The sequence below is a fragment of the Equus przewalskii genome, chromosome X (assembly GCF_037783145.1).
Source record: "Equus przewalskii isolate Varuska chromosome X, EquPr2, whole genome shotgun sequence".
Lineage (NCBI taxonomy): Eukaryota > Metazoa > Chordata > Mammalia > Perissodactyla > Equidae > Equus > Equus przewalskii.
This window is the reverse complement of record NC_091863.1, coordinates 92,207,966-92,225,695: the sequence shown is the minus strand read 5'-3', so window position 1 is coordinate 92,225,695 and position 17,730 is coordinate 92,207,966. Positions and strand designations below refer to the sequence as shown.

At 40.5% G+C, this 17,730-nt stretch overlaps 2 protein-coding genes across 2 annotated transcripts in view; one reads left to right on the top strand and one right to left on the bottom strand.

The window, feature by feature from the left end:
- HTR2C (5-hydroxytryptamine receptor 2C) overlaps positions 1–13,591 on the bottom strand; it is a 307,860-nt gene extending 294,269 nt beyond the window's left edge. Inside the window, exon 1 of the mRNA XM_070603676.1 lies at positions 13,466–13,591. The gene's annotated coding sequence lies outside the window, so the exon portion shown is untranslated. The remainder of the gene's footprint in view (positions 1–13,465) is intronic.
- Positions 12,569–17,730, top strand: part of LOC139080873 (uncharacterized) — a 29,036-nt gene continuing 23,874 nt past the window's right edge. The window contains exons 1-2 of the mRNA XM_070603365.1: positions 12,569–12,628; positions 13,276–13,907. Of these exons, the coding sequence (XP_070459466.1) occupies positions 12,569–12,628; positions 13,276–13,907 (692 nt within the window). The remainder of the gene's footprint in view (positions 12,629–13,275; positions 13,908–17,730) is intronic.

The window sequence follows — 17,730 nt, the reverse complement described above, 5'->3', positions numbered from 1 at the left end:
TAATTAGTTCTTAGTTCACCTTTTCTCACACTGAAACAAGAACATCCCACGCCCTTTTGGAAGGTTTTCCTTCTTCTCTGTCAATTTAAACCCTAGTTATCCTCAAGCTTCAGTCCAGTTCCTATTTCTTCCAATAAAATTCCCTTAATTATTTCTCTCCCTTCATTTGTACATGGCACATACTTTAGTACTTCATTATATAGTGTCTCAATTTTTGATGCATGTCTATATATTGTAAGAAAATAAATAAAAGGTAAGTTCCTCCATGGTAGGAACCACAACACACAAAAAATGCTCATTAAGTACTGGCTTGACAGTTTTGTGACTCTAAGAATAAATGCTATGTTCTCTGCCATGTTTTTACAATATCAGGTGTAATTGAGCTTCAAAAAATATTTAAGTGGTGATGATGATAGAAATCTCCATGAGTACTGATCTACATCCAGAGTAGGCTTGAGTGTCTGCCACAGGTAAAATCTGGCTAAGGACAAAAGATTAGATAATTGTTTTGAAATTATTTTATTCCAACCCAAATGGCATATCTTTAGATTCAGTAAAGGTGGTAATAAAGGAACTAGATATTATTTTCATGGGGGAAGGAATTAGAAATCAAAATAGAACACAGAGCGAAGTCATGAACAAGCTATAAAAGACCTTTCCTTTTCGCCTTCCTACCACCTGGGGTCATCCTCAAAGATTCAAGAGTTCTGAATACAAATACAGTAAATTGATTACTCCTTATAAAAGAAGAGTTCTGATACAGGGAAAAAAAGATCACATGAAATGTAATTAAAAGCCTCCAGATGACTATCTGTCCACAAATTTCCTTTTCTTCTGAAGCCCTTTATAAAGTAATAGCTTACGTATTCAATTAAATTTAAGAATATGTTAAAGGAATAAGACAATTCCTAATCGTGAAGCTCAGTCAGAAACGAAGCCTTGACAACACTGATATTCAGTAAGATATTAATGAACTTGGGTGGAGGGTTTGTAGCTGCAGACAGTTTCATTTAAACCTCCTAAAAATGGTTATGCTTAATTTGTTATAGCCAATGATGTCTTAAATTTACTTTAAGTAATAAAAGACAAAAAGAAGAGACATTTTCACTCATTCAGTAATCTTTAAATAATGAATCACTTCAAATTTAGGTCACTGGAGTGAATGGAAAATGACAAGGTTAGGACCCTAAGTGAGGATTGGCTTTAGCTTGTTCAAAGATTTCTTACGTAGTTAAAACGTCATGACCATTACCTTCTGGGCTATAAAAATCAACTTCCTGAGCATTATTATCTGAAGTGAAATTTCAGAACTAGAAAACTGTTGTTGTTTTTATATAAGATTGCAGTATTTGAGATGATCTTAGTAACCATCCAGTCTGATTTACTTTTTTAATAGGTGAGAACATAGAAGCTCATAAAAGACTAGAACCCAGGTCCTTTAACTCAAAATTTGCACTATAAAAGCCTTTTCCCACAGTACTCATGTGGTTTTATATATTAATTATTCAGCAAATATATATTGAAAGAACCCACAATGTATAATGATGTATGCAGAGGGTAGTTGGGGTGGAGTTATAAACATGAATAATATATAATTTTGTCCTGTGTGAATTTATAATCCAATAGGAAAGATAAGACTCAAATTAAAAAATGAGATGATGCATGTAAAACTTTAGACCTCATGCCTGGTACACAGGAGACCCTGAGATCTAAAAGACAAATAACAGCAACAAAATGCAATACAACGTGCTAAGTGCCACGTGGTGATAAAAACAATAACGTCTACTTTCTTTCAAGTTTGAAATTCAAATTCTAGTATTCTTATGTACGTGGGTGCCAACCTAGATGATTTTCTTTTAGTGGCCAATAGTCTTTTTACAATGCATATACAAAATCACAGCACATTTGAATTTTAGGCCCTGCTTCTTGGCTTTTTAGTTTGCATAATACCCTTCGTCTTCCCTCCACCCCATGCCTTAATAAAACAATACTTCTTTCTCTGAATTAAGCATGAGACTGGCTGCAATCATTTCCCAATGTCACCCACTACCTGGAGCTCATTACTTCATGACCCACCTTGTAGTCTCTTTATTTTATCTTGTCATTTGACAGCAACTTTGGCATCTGACAGCTATTAACCACACATATACTCTGCCGAGGAGAGGGGTAGCATTATTTTGTGCCATTTTGGTGGGAGTGGGAGATATACAGAGTTCAAACATGGAACTGGGGAGTTGTCTGAAGTGAGCTTTAAAGCACTAACCCCAAGATTCTATAATCATAATGGGAATGAAAGCAGGGACATATTTGAGCAGCGTTTTGTAAAAATAATTCAGAAGCTATATTGATGGATTTAATTGAGAGTAGATGGAGAAAGGTGATCCAAGAATGACTCCAAGGCAGAAAGAACAAGCAGTATTTCAATTATCACATGAAAGTCAAGAAATGTGAGAGAAGGGGTAACGTATTTTTAAAAGCTTTCTAACAATGTTAAGTGTTCTCATAGATGTAGTCTGCATTATGTTACAGAAATAAATGTACTTTTATTTGATCTTATTGCTTCACTCTGAATCAAGAGACTTAGAATATCCACTATGGATACGAACAAATTTGGCTGCTGTTCTGAAAACTGTACTTACCCAAAGTAAAGTACAAAACCAAGGTAAAAAAATATCAAATCACTTTATACTAATGTACTATCTTCTAAGATTTTCAATGTTTTTAACTTTAAAATTTTGACTATTTTCATTTCAGTGGTAAAATTTGTGAGAGTTTTCTCCATATTCTTTTCCCCATTTTATATATTCAAATAATTGTATCTCTAGATTTGTAACATTAGGGATGTAAGTCATTCAACCTCAGTGGTTTCTGTATGCTTGTTTGTAACAAAGAGGTTAGTTTGCAAACCCTTACGGAAAGATCACCTAGTACAACTGTCTCATTTTATAGTTGTAGAAACTAAGGCCAAAGCAGAGCAAGTGACTGACCCATTCTTCCTTCATTCAGCCTGAATGGGAGGGTAGGAAAGAGAGAGATCAATGTGTCCAGACCATAAATTGTAGAACTGTATTATTACATGGAATTGCCTTTTTTGTTTGTTTACATTTGCCTCTCCTTGATTATTTATTCAGCACTTTCGTACTCCTAATGCTTGAGGAAGGTAAGAAGGTCACAGAATTCTTCTTCTCTTCTTCTTATATTATGTAAAGGATTACGCTTAAACCTGGAGTACTTCCTCTCAACACTCTTATCAAGGGAATAGTTAAGAAATATTTTAATATGGGTACATATCAGATGGAACTGCCTTTTCTGTCTAATAAGATTATTAGCTTCTTTAGGGAAGTATTGCATAACATGTGTATCACCTCTCTTAACATTCAACAAAGTGTTGGGCATACAGTAGGTCCTCAACAAATGCTTGTTGAAATTCCATAGTTCTTACAATTTTTTTATTTACCTTCACCTTATTGTTGACTAATTTGGCAGGTAAACATGGATAATAAATCTTGTAAATTTACTTACAAAAATTTTGATGTTTGGCAGTAGAAGCATGAAAAGTCGAGGTAGACGATTATCCAATGAGAGGAGGGTAATGAGCCTTCAAACTAATGAATCTGTACTTGTTAACTTACGATTTTGGAGAGCAAGAGTCATTGTATCAGACAGAAAGTATAATGGTGGTTACCAGGGCTTGGGGGGAGGGGAGAATGGCGAGTTATTGTTTAATGGGTATAGAGTTCCACTTTCACAAGATAAAAAGAGTTTTGAGGATAGATGGTGGTGATGGTTGCACAACAACATGAATGTATTTAATACTACTCAACCGTACACTTAAAAATGATTAAGATGGTAAATTTTATGTGTTTTTTACCACAATAAAAGTAATTTAAAAATAAGAGTCATTGTATCAATGAATAGTTTTTGGGCTTATAATTCTACCATACATCATAAATTCTTTTCCATTTGTATAGCAATTTTTTAAATAATATAGAAGCATGATGAAAGGACTAGAGAAATAAGTCTATTGAGAAAACAGCTCGTTTCCGCTTTCTTGGTTTTAAAAAAAATATCTGTTGGAGAGATACCAGATATTTCTTGTTTTACTTTCACCAAGAATAAAGTCATCAACTTCTCTCTGAATCTAATTTAGACTGATGTTACGTTTAATAATGTAAGAAATTGGCATATTAGCCCTTTGGGAGTCAGTGGCTAACCAAAAAAATGCAAAAACAATCTACGTAGAAGTCACAAAGCATTAAATAAATTTTAGCTGTTATTCTAATCGAAGATAAAAAAAACCTAACAGAATCATGATTTTATCACTCAAAGCAATTCATTAATAGTAACCTCTGATTTCCTATCACATTATAAAAGTGAGGCAATAAAGCTCTATTTTACAAATTTATTTGCTGCAAATGCATTTGGGAATTGTTATTTTAAAGAGAAAAAGTTTTGGGGACTGGTCCAGTGGCACAGCAGTTAAGTATGGACGTTCCGCTTCAGCGGCCTGGGTTCGAGGGTTCGGATCCTGGGTGAGGACGTGGCACTGCTTGGCGAGCCATGCTGTGGTAGGCGTCCCACATATAAAGTAGAGGAAGATGGGCATGGATGTTAGCTCAGGGCCAGTCTTCCTCAGCAAAAAGAGGAGGATTGGCAGCAGATGTTAGCTCAGGGCTAATCTTCCTCAAAAAAAAATGAAAGAAAAAAGTTCTGTTTCACTCTGAACCACCAACCCATACCACAAAATGAACGTAGATCTTTGACATTACCAATTAAAGGCTAAATAACAAGGGAATTCTATAGTCAAAATGTGGAACTGATACTAATCTTTGATCTTATCTTCACCAGACATGTATGTAGCCAATAGAGTGAGGTGTCTCTCTCTCTCTCTTTCACATATATATGTATATATGACTTATGTATGTATATATATATATATATAACACACACATACAAATTTGTGTACAGTCACGTGTCCCTTAACGACGAGGGTATGTTCTTAATAATGTGTCGTTAGCCGATTTCGTCATTGTGCAAACATTATAGAGTGTACTTACACCATCCTAGATGGTATAGCCTATTACATATCTAGGCTAGATGGTACTGATCTTAAGGGACCATTATTGGATATGCGGCTTGTTGTTGACTGAAACACCGTTATGTTGTACATGACTGTGTATATATACGTATATATGACTGATATATGTAACATGATATATTTCATTGTGAAATGGAAAAATAAAACTGTATATCGTGGCTAAGCTTTAGCTAGACTAGTTTTAAGAAGATTTATAATTTCTTAATGGCACTAAAATATGTTCAGCGAGATTACCTGAAATTGCTTCAGAGAAATTTATCACTCTGTTAGATGCCTTGAGTTCTTAAATGCTATTGTGCAAGTGTGCTAAAAATTATACTCTAGTTCTTCCTTTATCTTCTTTCATCTTTACTTTAACCATTGGGACATACATTCCTAGGAAGATAGACAGATAGATAGATATAGAAATACCATATGTATATGGCAACACAATTAGTAAAGATACATTAATTGATTCCCTACTATGGGCAGAGTTTGCCATACAAGCGGGCTAGTCAGCAAAAGCTTTATGCAAGAGGTAGGGCTTGAGCTAGACCTTGAATATCAGGTAGAATTTAGATACGTTTGGGAGGAGGACCTCATACCACAGTATTGGACTTCTCCACTCTTACTCCAGTATTTCCAGTAATAAATTACTGTTGAATCAAAAGTCATAGTTTTTGTGTTACCAAAGTGGAAATAATTGGTTTGGTTGTTTTTTGTTTGTTTTTGCTGAGGAAGATTTGCCCTGAGATAACATCTGTTGCCAATCTTCCTCTTTTTTTGCTGAGGAAGATTTGCCCTGAGATAACATCTGTGCCGATCTTCCTCTGTTTTGTATGTGGGTGGATGCCATAGCATGGCCTCTAACAAGTGGTTTAGGTCCATGCCCAGGAACCAAACCCAGGCCACTGAAGCTGAGCGCTCCGAACTTAATCAGTAGGCCATGGGGCTTGCCCAGCTTTTGGTTTTTCTAAACCAACTTAAAATAAGTCTTTAAGCATGCAAAATTTTTGTAAGTATGTTCTTTTTAACCCTGTATAAACTTTAGTTTGATTATTGTACTCTGATATAGTCTTTCTACCTGGGCTCAGATCAGTAAATTAAAAAACTGATAATCGCTTTTTAAAGTATCTATTTTCCAAGTCACAGATAGCAAATTATTTCTCCTGACCCCAGCATGAAAAGGTAATATATGGCAAACGGGATCAGACAACACTTCAAACTTTTCTGATACATGATAAATGATTTTTAATGACCCTTTTGTCACTCCAGTCTCAGACTTCCAGGACTTCAATTTTCCTGTTTGAATTCCAAGTAGGCAACTTTATATAAATGACCAAATTTGAATAGCCTTTGTTGTAGTGTCATGTATATGACAAACCACACACACCTATGTGTCCAATTCATTGTAGTGTCACCTGACCCTTTCCAGTCATCTTCTCTGTATAATAGTGTTATTTCTCTGATTTCATTTCAGTCTTCAAATGATCTCTGTAACTCCCCTGAGCTTCACTCAGGCTTCCTGACCCTCAGTCCCTCAGCATTAATGGTGCTTTCTCATTTGCTCTACTTTTTTATTAGTGGCTGAATCTCCAGATGAAATGTTACATGCCTATCTTACTACCTTGCCAAGCAGCATATTAATGATTAATGGACACTATCAGTAATAATATCCTCATGTTCACAAATGCAAATCTGTTCTATCCAAAGACTAGAGGCTACAGTATGAAAGAAAAACTAGCCAATTCTAAACAGAGGCAGTAGCGTTTGCTGCTTGACAGTATGGCCCCTGGGATCAAAAGTGCCTGACTTCAAGACTGATTTTGGTCATTTAGTGTGAGCAGATTATTTAACCTCTTTGTGGTGCCTCAGTTTCCCCATCTGCAAACTGCAGATATTAGTAGTACCTTCTTATGCTAATTGTGAGTTTTATATGAGTAAATACATGTAAATCTCTTAGATATCTGTAGTACATAGTAATTTTCAATATGTAACAGCTATTATTATCATCTTTTATACCTCTTTTATGAAGAAGAATTACTTGCTAACTGGGGCAAGTCTTCCTACTTTGATTGTAGGAACCTGTACCTGAAACCGGTGAGTACGTCTTGATTACGAGATAAAATGAGAGATATGTGAGTTTAAAATACACTTATAAAAAGGTTTGAACATGGGACATTTACTCTTGGGCATTTACTAATCACTTTAAAGACAACAGTCATTTTTTACCAAAATGAAAAGCTAAAGAGAACCCATGTCAGTTTGTTCATTGCTATTCTTTTCTAGACCCTAGTTGACATTGTCTTTGGTTTCACTAATGTTTAATTTTCATTTTTTAAATTTTCATACTGAGTCTACCCCACATCCTGCATTACAATACTGATTCAGCTCTAAATGCTCACCATCCCTTCCTCGCTTCCAATCAAGCTGCTTCATCTTCTTTGGAAAGCCACACTCACCACTCACCTTTGTTTTTCCCATGCTCGGCTAACCACCTTGTACAGTAGTTCAGGCTGCCCCAAGTTGCCTTGAACTAACTCTCTATGGTCTGCTTCCTCTATTACTCACTCTTTTTTATCAGAAACATACTCCTTTTATCGTCCACCAGAGGATCCCTTTTTATTATAATCACCTAAACTTGAATAATGAGAAACATGTTTAAGAATTTAGCACAGATGAAACGGCCATTGCTGACCATCTATATACACACTTTTTCCTATGTGCCAAAAGAAACTCTGATGGAGGAGTGTGATTGGGCATGGGTGGGGAATAGGCTCATGAGAACATTTAATGGAAAGTGGGTCAGAAGGAAAGTGTGGTTATTTTAATAACTCACTTGAAATGCATTAACAGTAGCCTATCACAAAGGACAGATTTTTCAATATAAGGAAGATTAAAGAAGTTTTTATGTGGAGGGCAAACAACCAAAAGGAACCATGTAAGATACTGCAGAAAGAGAAGAATATATCATAGATGAGATCTTCAGGATATGGAAGAAAATAGGATCCCGTGCACAGATGGAGAAGAATAAAGGTATTTATTTTTCTGAAGAAAAGCAAAAGAAATAAGGATAGGAATAATAAATAAATGTCTAGAGGTAGAGGAGAGATAAGCTAATAAAGATGATATTTTCCTTATGCACTTCCTTATCTTCTGTTTTCTCTGTGCAGTGTCAGATTGCTGAAATTAAGGGATGTGGGAGCGGAATAGAGAAGCTGAGAAGAGTAGCAAAAGTGTGGAACATATGTCTAGGAAAATAGGAAAGGGAGTTAACATGTAAAATTGGCATGCAAAAGGATTGCTGAGCAGTATTGAGGGCCTAGCTAAGATTGGAGATTATAAATGTGTAGTTTCGTTAGTTTTCTTAATAATGCTCAGCAATCAGAGTAGAAAATAGGATAGATTAACTCAAAACAGTGGAGGTAAAAGGTAGGGGCAGTGGAAGGGCAACAAAAAGTGTATATTTGGTGATGATGAGAAACACTGAAATGACTGGAATGACGGTCAGACTAGAAAGAAAATGATGTGAAGTCAAGAGAAAGCATTATAACAAAGAGCTTTTGGAAGGGCCCAGGAAGTCTTGATGAGATAGAAGAGCAGATACAAGGGAGGCAGAGGTGGGAGGGGGGAGGTACTGAATGTCATAATCTGAGGGTAGTATTTCTGAACTTAAAATGTTAGAAAGTGGTGCATTTTAGGTGTGTCCATGGGCCTGAAGCTGAGGACAATGGAAAAGTAGAGGCCAAGGAATTATGAGGCTAGATAGTTATTAGGTAATCTTCATAAGTACTGAAGTCTCCAGAGGATGGCAAGATTAAAAATGAACAGTAAGCAAGAGACTGGTGCCAAAAATTTCAATGAAGGTGTAGACAGCAGAAACAAGACGAAAATATTTGAGTGGCATAAGCTTCAATAAAGGATTGTTTAAATAAAAGTGGAAAAGACGTGTTCTAGTATGTTGGAAGTTAAACAAAATGGAACAAGGAGAGTTTCAACCATAGCTTGAAGCCCTTATATATGAGGGGGTAATAAGATTCATGAAGTGGGGAGAGGTAGAGGATAAGAATTCATTCATCTCCATTTGAGAGATCTGTCAGGAAGTAGGAAAGCTTCTGTAGGAGTAATCCAAGTAGGAGAAATCCAGGTTTTGGTTAAGGTAAGGAGGTGGAGGAAGTGTTCAGTGAAAAAACTGATGGTCTCTACTTTCTAGTACATTGTTGTCTAAAAGAACTTTCTGCAGTGATGGATATGGTCTATATCTGCACTGTCCGATGGGTAGTTACTAGACACATGTGGCTGTTGAGTAGCTGAAATGTGGTCTGTGAGACTGAGGGACTGAATTTACAATTTTATTCAACTTCAATTAATTAAAAAATTTAAACAGCCACATGTGGCTGGTGGCTATTGTATTGGACAGCGCAGTTCTAAAGGCTTTCTGAAAGCTGTCAATAAATTTATGTTTACTTATTAATAGCTAGTGATAAAAATATTTTACCTCTCTAGGTGGATATTTGGATTTAAAGGAAATAATGAGTAATATTAAAGAAGGAAATTCCTGAACGTAGAATTTCAAATGCTGTGGAAAACCACGAAGGCTATTAGTTGGGGCTCAAAAGGTCTTTCTAGTGCTTCTTAAATTAGACCATAGGAGTGGTCATCTATGAATAAGGTTAACCCTAATTAACAAGATTGACTTTATTAAATGCCAGCTACAAGTACAACGTTGTAATAAGCAAATATCTTAGTAAACCGCTTATGACACAGTCTTAACCGTAGCTGAAAGGAGGAAGAAATAGGTAGGATGAAGTAGAGATGTTGGGTACAGGGAGACAAAAATATAATTAAGATTCTAGCTCAAGTGCATCTTACTTGAAATCCTGCTTTCGCTATACCATTTGTGCCTTAAAATGTCAGAAGTGACCGCCAAAGTGTTGTTGCATGTGAGCATTACTATCGAATCTGCTAGTGACTGGCTAAATGATGGTGCAGCTTAATCTCTTGGTTGGTTTCAATGTTATTCACCTAAAACAGAGATTGCTAGGCTGTTCTGCAGCAATTTTAAGGAAGCTTTAAAATGTTTTGAAGAAAGGTAGTGATGGAGCGATCTATTGATGGGACACATTAAGCTGGTGATCGGCGATTTCTCTCTGAGATTCAATAGTACAGAAGTCGTAGATATCATAACATAGGTATCTTGAAATGGCGACAAATAATAATAAATATAGTTTTGTGAAATAATTAAAAATTTTTAAAACGCTTAATATCCATGTGTTTTACAACAATCAGATGGGGTTAATATATTATTAATTAATATGTAACATATTAATATATATTATTATATTACAATAATATAATATGTTATTAACCCAAAGTTATGGTCAGGTTTTCCTAGTTTGCTCATGGCTATCCAGGCTGTTAGTGGGACACAATTTACTATTTTTTCTATTAGACAACACTTAGCTTTATGCGAAGCTCTACTAAAATAATCTCAATACAAGGGCCATACGTTCTCATTGTGTGAGGTATTTCACTGCAATAAAAGTAAGGTGGTAAGAGGTTCTTCAAGGATACTGGCCAAATAGGCTGGAGCTTCAGGAACCATTATAACTTGGGGCTTATCTGCTAGTGGGGGCTCGGCAAGCAGCCATCTTCTTCAATCGTGGGCCTTGAACATTTCAATAAGAGTAGCTGAGGATACTTAATGTTGGTTACTGATAACATCTCTCAAATGTCGTTTTAATTTTTGTGTTTCCCTTAGTTGGAGAGAAATAACTTTTACTTGAAGGAAATAAATGGAACAGTAAAATAATTGAGCTTTGCTGCAGGCTTCAGATTATTATTTAGATTTAGGTATTTACCAGCTAAATGTAGAAATGTTCCTAAATAATTAAATTCCAAATGGTAGCGGTAATCCTGCAAATCTAACATGATTTTAGAATTTATTTTCCAGCGGAGTAATATACTATCTGTAAGCCACTGTGGGTGAGATGGCCATGTTGCTTAAACCCTTGATGGATTATCCAACATTCTATCAGAGATCTTAGGCTTTTTAGATTTTACTCTTATTGCTAAAGAAATAAACATGCTCTTTCCAGGTAGCCTTGAAAGCACAAAGAAATATTTCTTATTCCACTGCCTTAAATTAATCTGCAAGAATATATTGAGAAATGGAAGGAAAAAATCCAACGGTATCAATAGAATGGAAATAATATCTTCCCCTTCATAGGCTCGCTATGAAGACCATGTGAAATAATATATATACGTAATGCTCCTGGCTCCACACCTGGCATTCAGTAGGTTCACAAAAATGTCATTTCTCACCTTTCTTCCTATGAATTCATACTGCACCAAAGACTGTCATGTTATTATCTGAAAAAGTCATCACCATCATCCATGACAGCTTTAGATACATATCCCTCAAGAAAGCATAGGAAGGGTTAAAAACCCTCTCTAGGTTATGCGGATAGAAAAACACTGTCAGTGTTGGCTTAAGCACTCCAACTCCTACCTTGGCATTACAATCACAAGCCTTATCCACCTTCCAAATTTCAGGGCTTGCGTTGGGCTTGTTGCTGTAGATAACAAGAGCTATTAGGAAAGAAATTGTGTGGATGAAAAGTATAAATATTTTATTTCCTCCTCAGGAGGATCAGAAGAACACATTTAAGGAATTAAAAATATAATTAAGCATTCTATAACCCACCTCCCTCAAAATATAGAAAAAATGATTTTATTCCCCCTACTCATGGGGGTGGGTAGATGACTCCCAAAGATCAAGGTATCATGGTGCGAAGGAATTATACTCTTCTGAAAGGATGATATTCAGTGTGACTTAAATACTGCAAAAGAAATGCAATGATCATGGTAGAAATCACTTTTTCTGTGGGGCATGTCAGTTGGCATTTTTCATTGTGTCTACACATAATGTCAACTACAGTAACGCCTTGTTTCTACCGTGTCCATATTTTGATCGTCAGAATGGCTGATGTGTAGATAAACTTCTTAATCAAAATTTAAACTCTGAAACCCAGATGTCTTTTTGCACCATGGTGTGTAAGGTCACAAACGTCTGCACACTGGGGAGCTCAGAGGTTACTTACTGCAACGTCTCTCCCAACCCCAATTATTTTAGCTCAATGCTATTTCCCCCTAGAGAGAGGTTCCCTTGGTTAGCCTGCCTAAAAGGTATGTGGTGAGGGGCATATGCACTTAGCTGCTCAGCAATCAGAGGCTTCTTTGGATGAGGCTTGTGATGGTAAATATTGACGAAGAAGCTGCGCGGTACCGGCAGTGATTCACAACCAAATTAGATATTCTCTTAGTGCCGAGGGTCGCCCGCTGAATTTGAGCGGAGAAACGCTGTCGCTTAAAATAAAGGGGTCTTGAACACAATACAAAGTGTCACCTCAGATCCCATATTATTCAACAGGAAGCAAAAGGCAAAAGGCATGGCGCAGAAAAGAAACAGACACACAGACACGTTTTGCAATGACGAACTTTATGTGGCGTCAGGAACGGCAACCTGTTCTCATGTTTAGCAATTCCGAGGTACGCTGTTAAGACTGCTTGTCAGCTTAAACTGAGTAAAGGAACCGGAATAAGAGGCAGCGCTGGCGACTTCTCCGCAATCCTTTTCAAAATATAAAGCTGTCACCAAGTGGCTTAGGTAATAAAAAGGCCTGCTGTATGCCCTTATACTCTCCTCTTAAACTTACGTGACCATCAGCAGCGCCGTTCAGATTCAGCCAACAGCTGTTAGACCAAGACACGGATCCGCAGTGTTTATCTCCCCAGAGTTACCGGTGATCACTGAGACCCTCCGAAAATTAGGGTCGGTTTTCAATGAGAATATAATAGAAGATCCTTCGCCCCCTCCGTTCCCACTGTCCCAAAGCCTTGTGCCCCCTCCCACTTGCCCGAAATCGGACTTCTTATAAACGTAGCCCACGCCCCCAATTCAGTTGCACCTTCTGCAGCCTAAATCTTTGCCCAGAGACACTCACGTTCAGTCTCCCTCCCTCCACTCTCACTTCTTGAGACCCCAACGCCCGCCTTCAGTTTCTCTCTCTCTTCCCGGGCGCCTGGTCTCGAGACCCTCGCCTCCGCCCAGCACCTTCATCTCCAGTCCCTACTTCTCAACCTTATTTGAGACTCCGGTGACCCTCCGTAGAACCTAAGACCCTCTCTCATCCCAGAGACCCCAGTTTCCCCGCGATCTGCGCATTCAGAGTCCCTCCCTATCTACTCCCCCGCCCCCTCCCCCCACCCGGGCCAGTGCGGTCCTGCAAGCTGCAACCATCCGGGACCTGTCCCCGCTCCCCATCCCATCCCCCCCCTACACCGTTAGGGTCTCAGCTGGCAATGCCGACCGGGGCTCCAACTTACCACAAGCGTCCGGGAGGAAGACAAGGCAGCAGTCGCCGCGGCGGCAGCTAGACGAGAAACGGACTCGGCTGCAATCGCCCAGCGGAGCCCTTGGCAGTCTGTGCGCTGCTCTGCGCTGCGCGCCGCAATCTCGCGCCTCCGCGGAGGGAGGGACGGAGGGAGCTCGGCGCGATAGGAAGCGCCGGCGAGTCGACCTCCTCTGGGCGACCCTGCGCTCCCGGACAGGTTTGGCCGGTCTTGCTCCACTATCTTACTCTAGCTTAGTAACTGACCACCTCCAGCATCTCTGCACTATTCGCGTCTTCTTTCTTCTTCGATGGCCCCTAACTAACTACACTACTCTAAACGGACGAAGGCCATCACGCGAGCGCCACGACGATCTCGACGACTCCGACGACAAGGTGTTCAAGAAGAGGGAAGAAAAGTTCATATGCAATCGCAGGTAAGAGACAGGCAGGCCGATGGAGCAGCCAAGGCTGGCAATCAAGCTGCTCCAAAGGCAGGATCGGAAAGATCAGTGCACCCGAGGAAGGGAGCGTCCTCGGCGAGCACCAGAGCTCCTACCCCGCGCTGGTGAGGCTGCACAGCGCTCTTGGGCCAAACGCGGGATGAGGGGCGGAGCCAAGAGCGGCCAATCAGCTCTCTGCGTTAAACTGCCCCCGGCCTAGTTGGACCAGTCTCTTAGTGCATCTGTAACCCGCTGGCAGGGGGCGCGAGACCCCATGGTGGTGGTGGCCATGGTGATTAACTTGATTCATGAGGCCTGGAGACTGGACGGAACTGGGGTCAGTCATGGGGGGAGGGTCTCAAGAATGCACCCTTAAAGGTTCAAAGAACACCCCTCCTCCCCTCCCCCCCACACCCCTACCTGAACATTTCAGTTCAACACTTATCAAGTCTTGGAAGTTCCACTGAGCTTTGAATCTCTCTCCGAGGGTCTCGGCTCTGACTGCTGTCCCTTCCCTCAGGAGGAGCAACTGAGGCATTCACAGGGTCCAATATATTTAGTGTTCAAAGGCCATGGCCCTGTTATAAGGCCCACTTCCCCACCCTTGTCCCCAGCCCCAAATACAGAGAAGGGAGAAAGCAAAGCCTTTGGCCTTCGTGTCCCAAGAGGGCACAATTCAGTTTCCTTCTTGACCCTACAGGCCTCTTGCTAGGTGCTTAGAATGACACCCTGAAAGCAGCTCCTTCGGGTTTCTGAGACAAGGCTGCACCTATTTGTCTGGCACAAAGCATTGGGCTCAAAGCCAATAGGTTGCCCAGCTGCTGCTAGGGCTGCCATGGCATGGTCAAGGCATCAGGGCAAGGGGTGAACCACAAAATCTCCCTTTTGGCAACTAACAGCATGCTGAGCTGCAACCGGCAGAGCTCTTCTCCGTGGGCTCCAGGGCGCCCGGCAGGTGCCTGAGGTGTCCTGGTTGCAGCGCAGAGAAAAGCTGTCGGGGCCGCCTTGGCCAAGACACCTGGGAGGCACCAAGATCAAGCTTAGTAGTGTAGATGCTCCCGCCGAGAAGGGGGGCAGAGGAGATTTCTTCCAAAAGAGAATGGGAGTGGGAGGCCTCAGGTCTTGGTCGAGGTTCCGCAGCACTTTACTAGGGGCCACAGTGGGTAGAAGTGGGGACTGGCTCCTTGCTGGCGCGAGGTAGTTGGACCGAAGGAAGATATCAAGACTCTGGTTCAGCTACTGGGGACCAGACGGCAGAGTGGCGATTATACCGAAGAGGCTACAGGGAGGCCGTGCAGCGGCTTGGAGTATTGAATCCCAAAGTGCGGAAGGGAAGGAAGCGGCCAGCGAAGCCTGGGACTGTTTGCCTCAGTAGCCCCAAAAGTTAGGGATGGGGGAGGCGGTATGAACAATGATAAGGATCTGGTCCCTTCCTAATTCTGGGTTACTTCTCTCTGTGCCTCGGTTTCCCGATTTGTAAAAGGAACTTTTTGGTCTGTTCCAATAGGGGCATCTGGGAATCCTCGGGATTCCGTCCATCCCCACTGAGTTCAAACACTTTTCAGGGTTCTGAAATTTAATTTGGCGGTGAACATGCGGTCCACACCCAAGTTCTGTTTCACAAAGCAAAAACCCATTGCAGTTTTCTTGAAGCGTCTGTTGAATGCTGCTGTATGATGCCACACAGGTGGCGGCAGCAGCGCTGCCAAGACCACTGACTGCACAACGCGCACATCTTTAGAAATGCTTTGTTAGCGAACAGTAATTCATAAGCATCCAAGAAAAAATGTATGTCTTCTCTTTAAATAATTAAGCACTAATCTTCAAAAATTCCCCAAGTGTCCTCTTTCTCTATCCCCGTAAACACGGAATGCTTCGTCTTGGCTTTTCTGGCGGGGCTTATATTTATTGTGTCGGAGGCTGAGAAATTGGTTTTACATTTAAAAATGTAAATATAAACCACTGTGATACATTCGCTAGGGCAAAATGGGCTCTGGCGAGCCGATTGCAGGAGATAGCATCCGCCGAAGCCGGGACCTCTTCACTCTCACCAGCTCCTGGGGGAAGCAGCTTAGAGCCGCTGACCACGATAACAACAATGATGCAGACAAGGGCAGTGATGATGAGGATAATAGTAATAATACTACCAATAATTATTATTGTTATTACTATTAATAGTATTACTACTGCTTCATATCTCCCTCTTTAGGCTGTTCTCTCCTTCTCCCTGAGAAAGGCAGAAGTGCCAAAGGGACCTGGGGTGAAGCCCACTCAGGGACTGGGAAGGTTCCAGGCGTAGTAGAGAAAGTTAGCTAGCCAGGCGGCGGGCTGAAGCGCGCCTAGGCTTCTGAATTCGGGGAGACACACAGGCAGGCAAGTTCGCCTTTAAGCGGCGCTTACCGGCGGCCGGGAGCCGGTAAGGCTGAGCCGGAGCTGGGGTTGCAGCGGGCTTGGCGCGCCCGGTTCAGCCAGGAGCGCCAGCTCCGCTATCGCCGCACTGGCGGCGCTTACAGCCTCTTTGGGTTTTCTGCGCTGCGGTCGGGCCCAGGGCTGGCGGATCCGACGGGTTTTGGAAGGTTTTGGCAACACCACCCCGGAGAGTATAATGTAAGGAGAAATTTATGGCGCACTTTAAGATCGGGGAAGCAAACTCAAAACAAGCACATGCGGACGCGCTCTGTCGTCGCCAGAGAGGTTTTCTCGAACCCTTGCCTCGAGCGTCCTGGGGAATCAGCCGAGAGTCGGTTTTCCCTTCCCTTCCTTAGGTCTACGGAAGTTGTCCCTGGAAATGGGAGTCATTCACTGTGAAATCCTCGAGTTTGACGCAAATCCCTAGCGGCCCCGGGAACACAGTTTCCAAAAACTCGCCCCGTTTTCCAAGGATACAGACGTGTTTTTGCAACTTCTGCACCAGAAGGATTTTCCCCCACCTCAAATACATACCTTTCCAAAACTACTAATTTAAAAATTCAGGAAGGAATTAAAAAGATTGTTATTAAATAGGAAAAGGTTCTTTATCATTTAAGACTTAGGGAACTTTCTTATAAATATTAGTAACCGACTGGAAAAGTTTACTTCTCAACTCATTACTATTTCTCCTCTTGACCCGAGAGCCCTATTTTAACAAACTTAAAAGATTGTGGACTGTGATCAACTTAAAAATGAGTGACCACCTTCTCAAAAACTTTAAGGCAGATATTTTTGAAGAGCAAAAGAAGCTACACAAAGATTCTACCGGGAAATTCCCTCTCCCCTTGTTTACCACAGGACATAAATGCAAGGCATTTTGATAATCCTTCCACTTATATTTTTTTCAGTTTTAAAGCAAAAGCTGATAGCTAAAAGGTTTTTTTTTTTGTTAATTATGCAATTGTATAAAATAATATTTTCAGCATTTCATATTTTTGCTTAACTGGAAAATCCCAGGATCATATCCATAATGTCCATCATTGAGGCATGACATATGGAGGGATAAACTTTTATAGTATTTTCCACAGCAAATTTCTCTCTTATTGTTCCTCAATCAGGGTCATTGAGTGGGCAAAAAAAATCTTAGATACAGATGGCCCATTATATTTGAAGTCTTCAAAGTTGGTAGGATTATTTTTAATGAAAATCAAAGAAGTTGAACTCTATGTGCTGTGTAGGAAGGCAGGGGGCAGTCTCTGATCATGTCAGTCTTTCTCGGAGTGCAACTTCTTTGTGGAAAGGATCCCTGTTTTAGCCAAAAAACAGCAATCAACTCTGGTTCTCTGATACCCTCACGGATGGGAGGAGAAAGAAACTGAAAACCTTTTGGGTGGATTTGGAAGTTCCC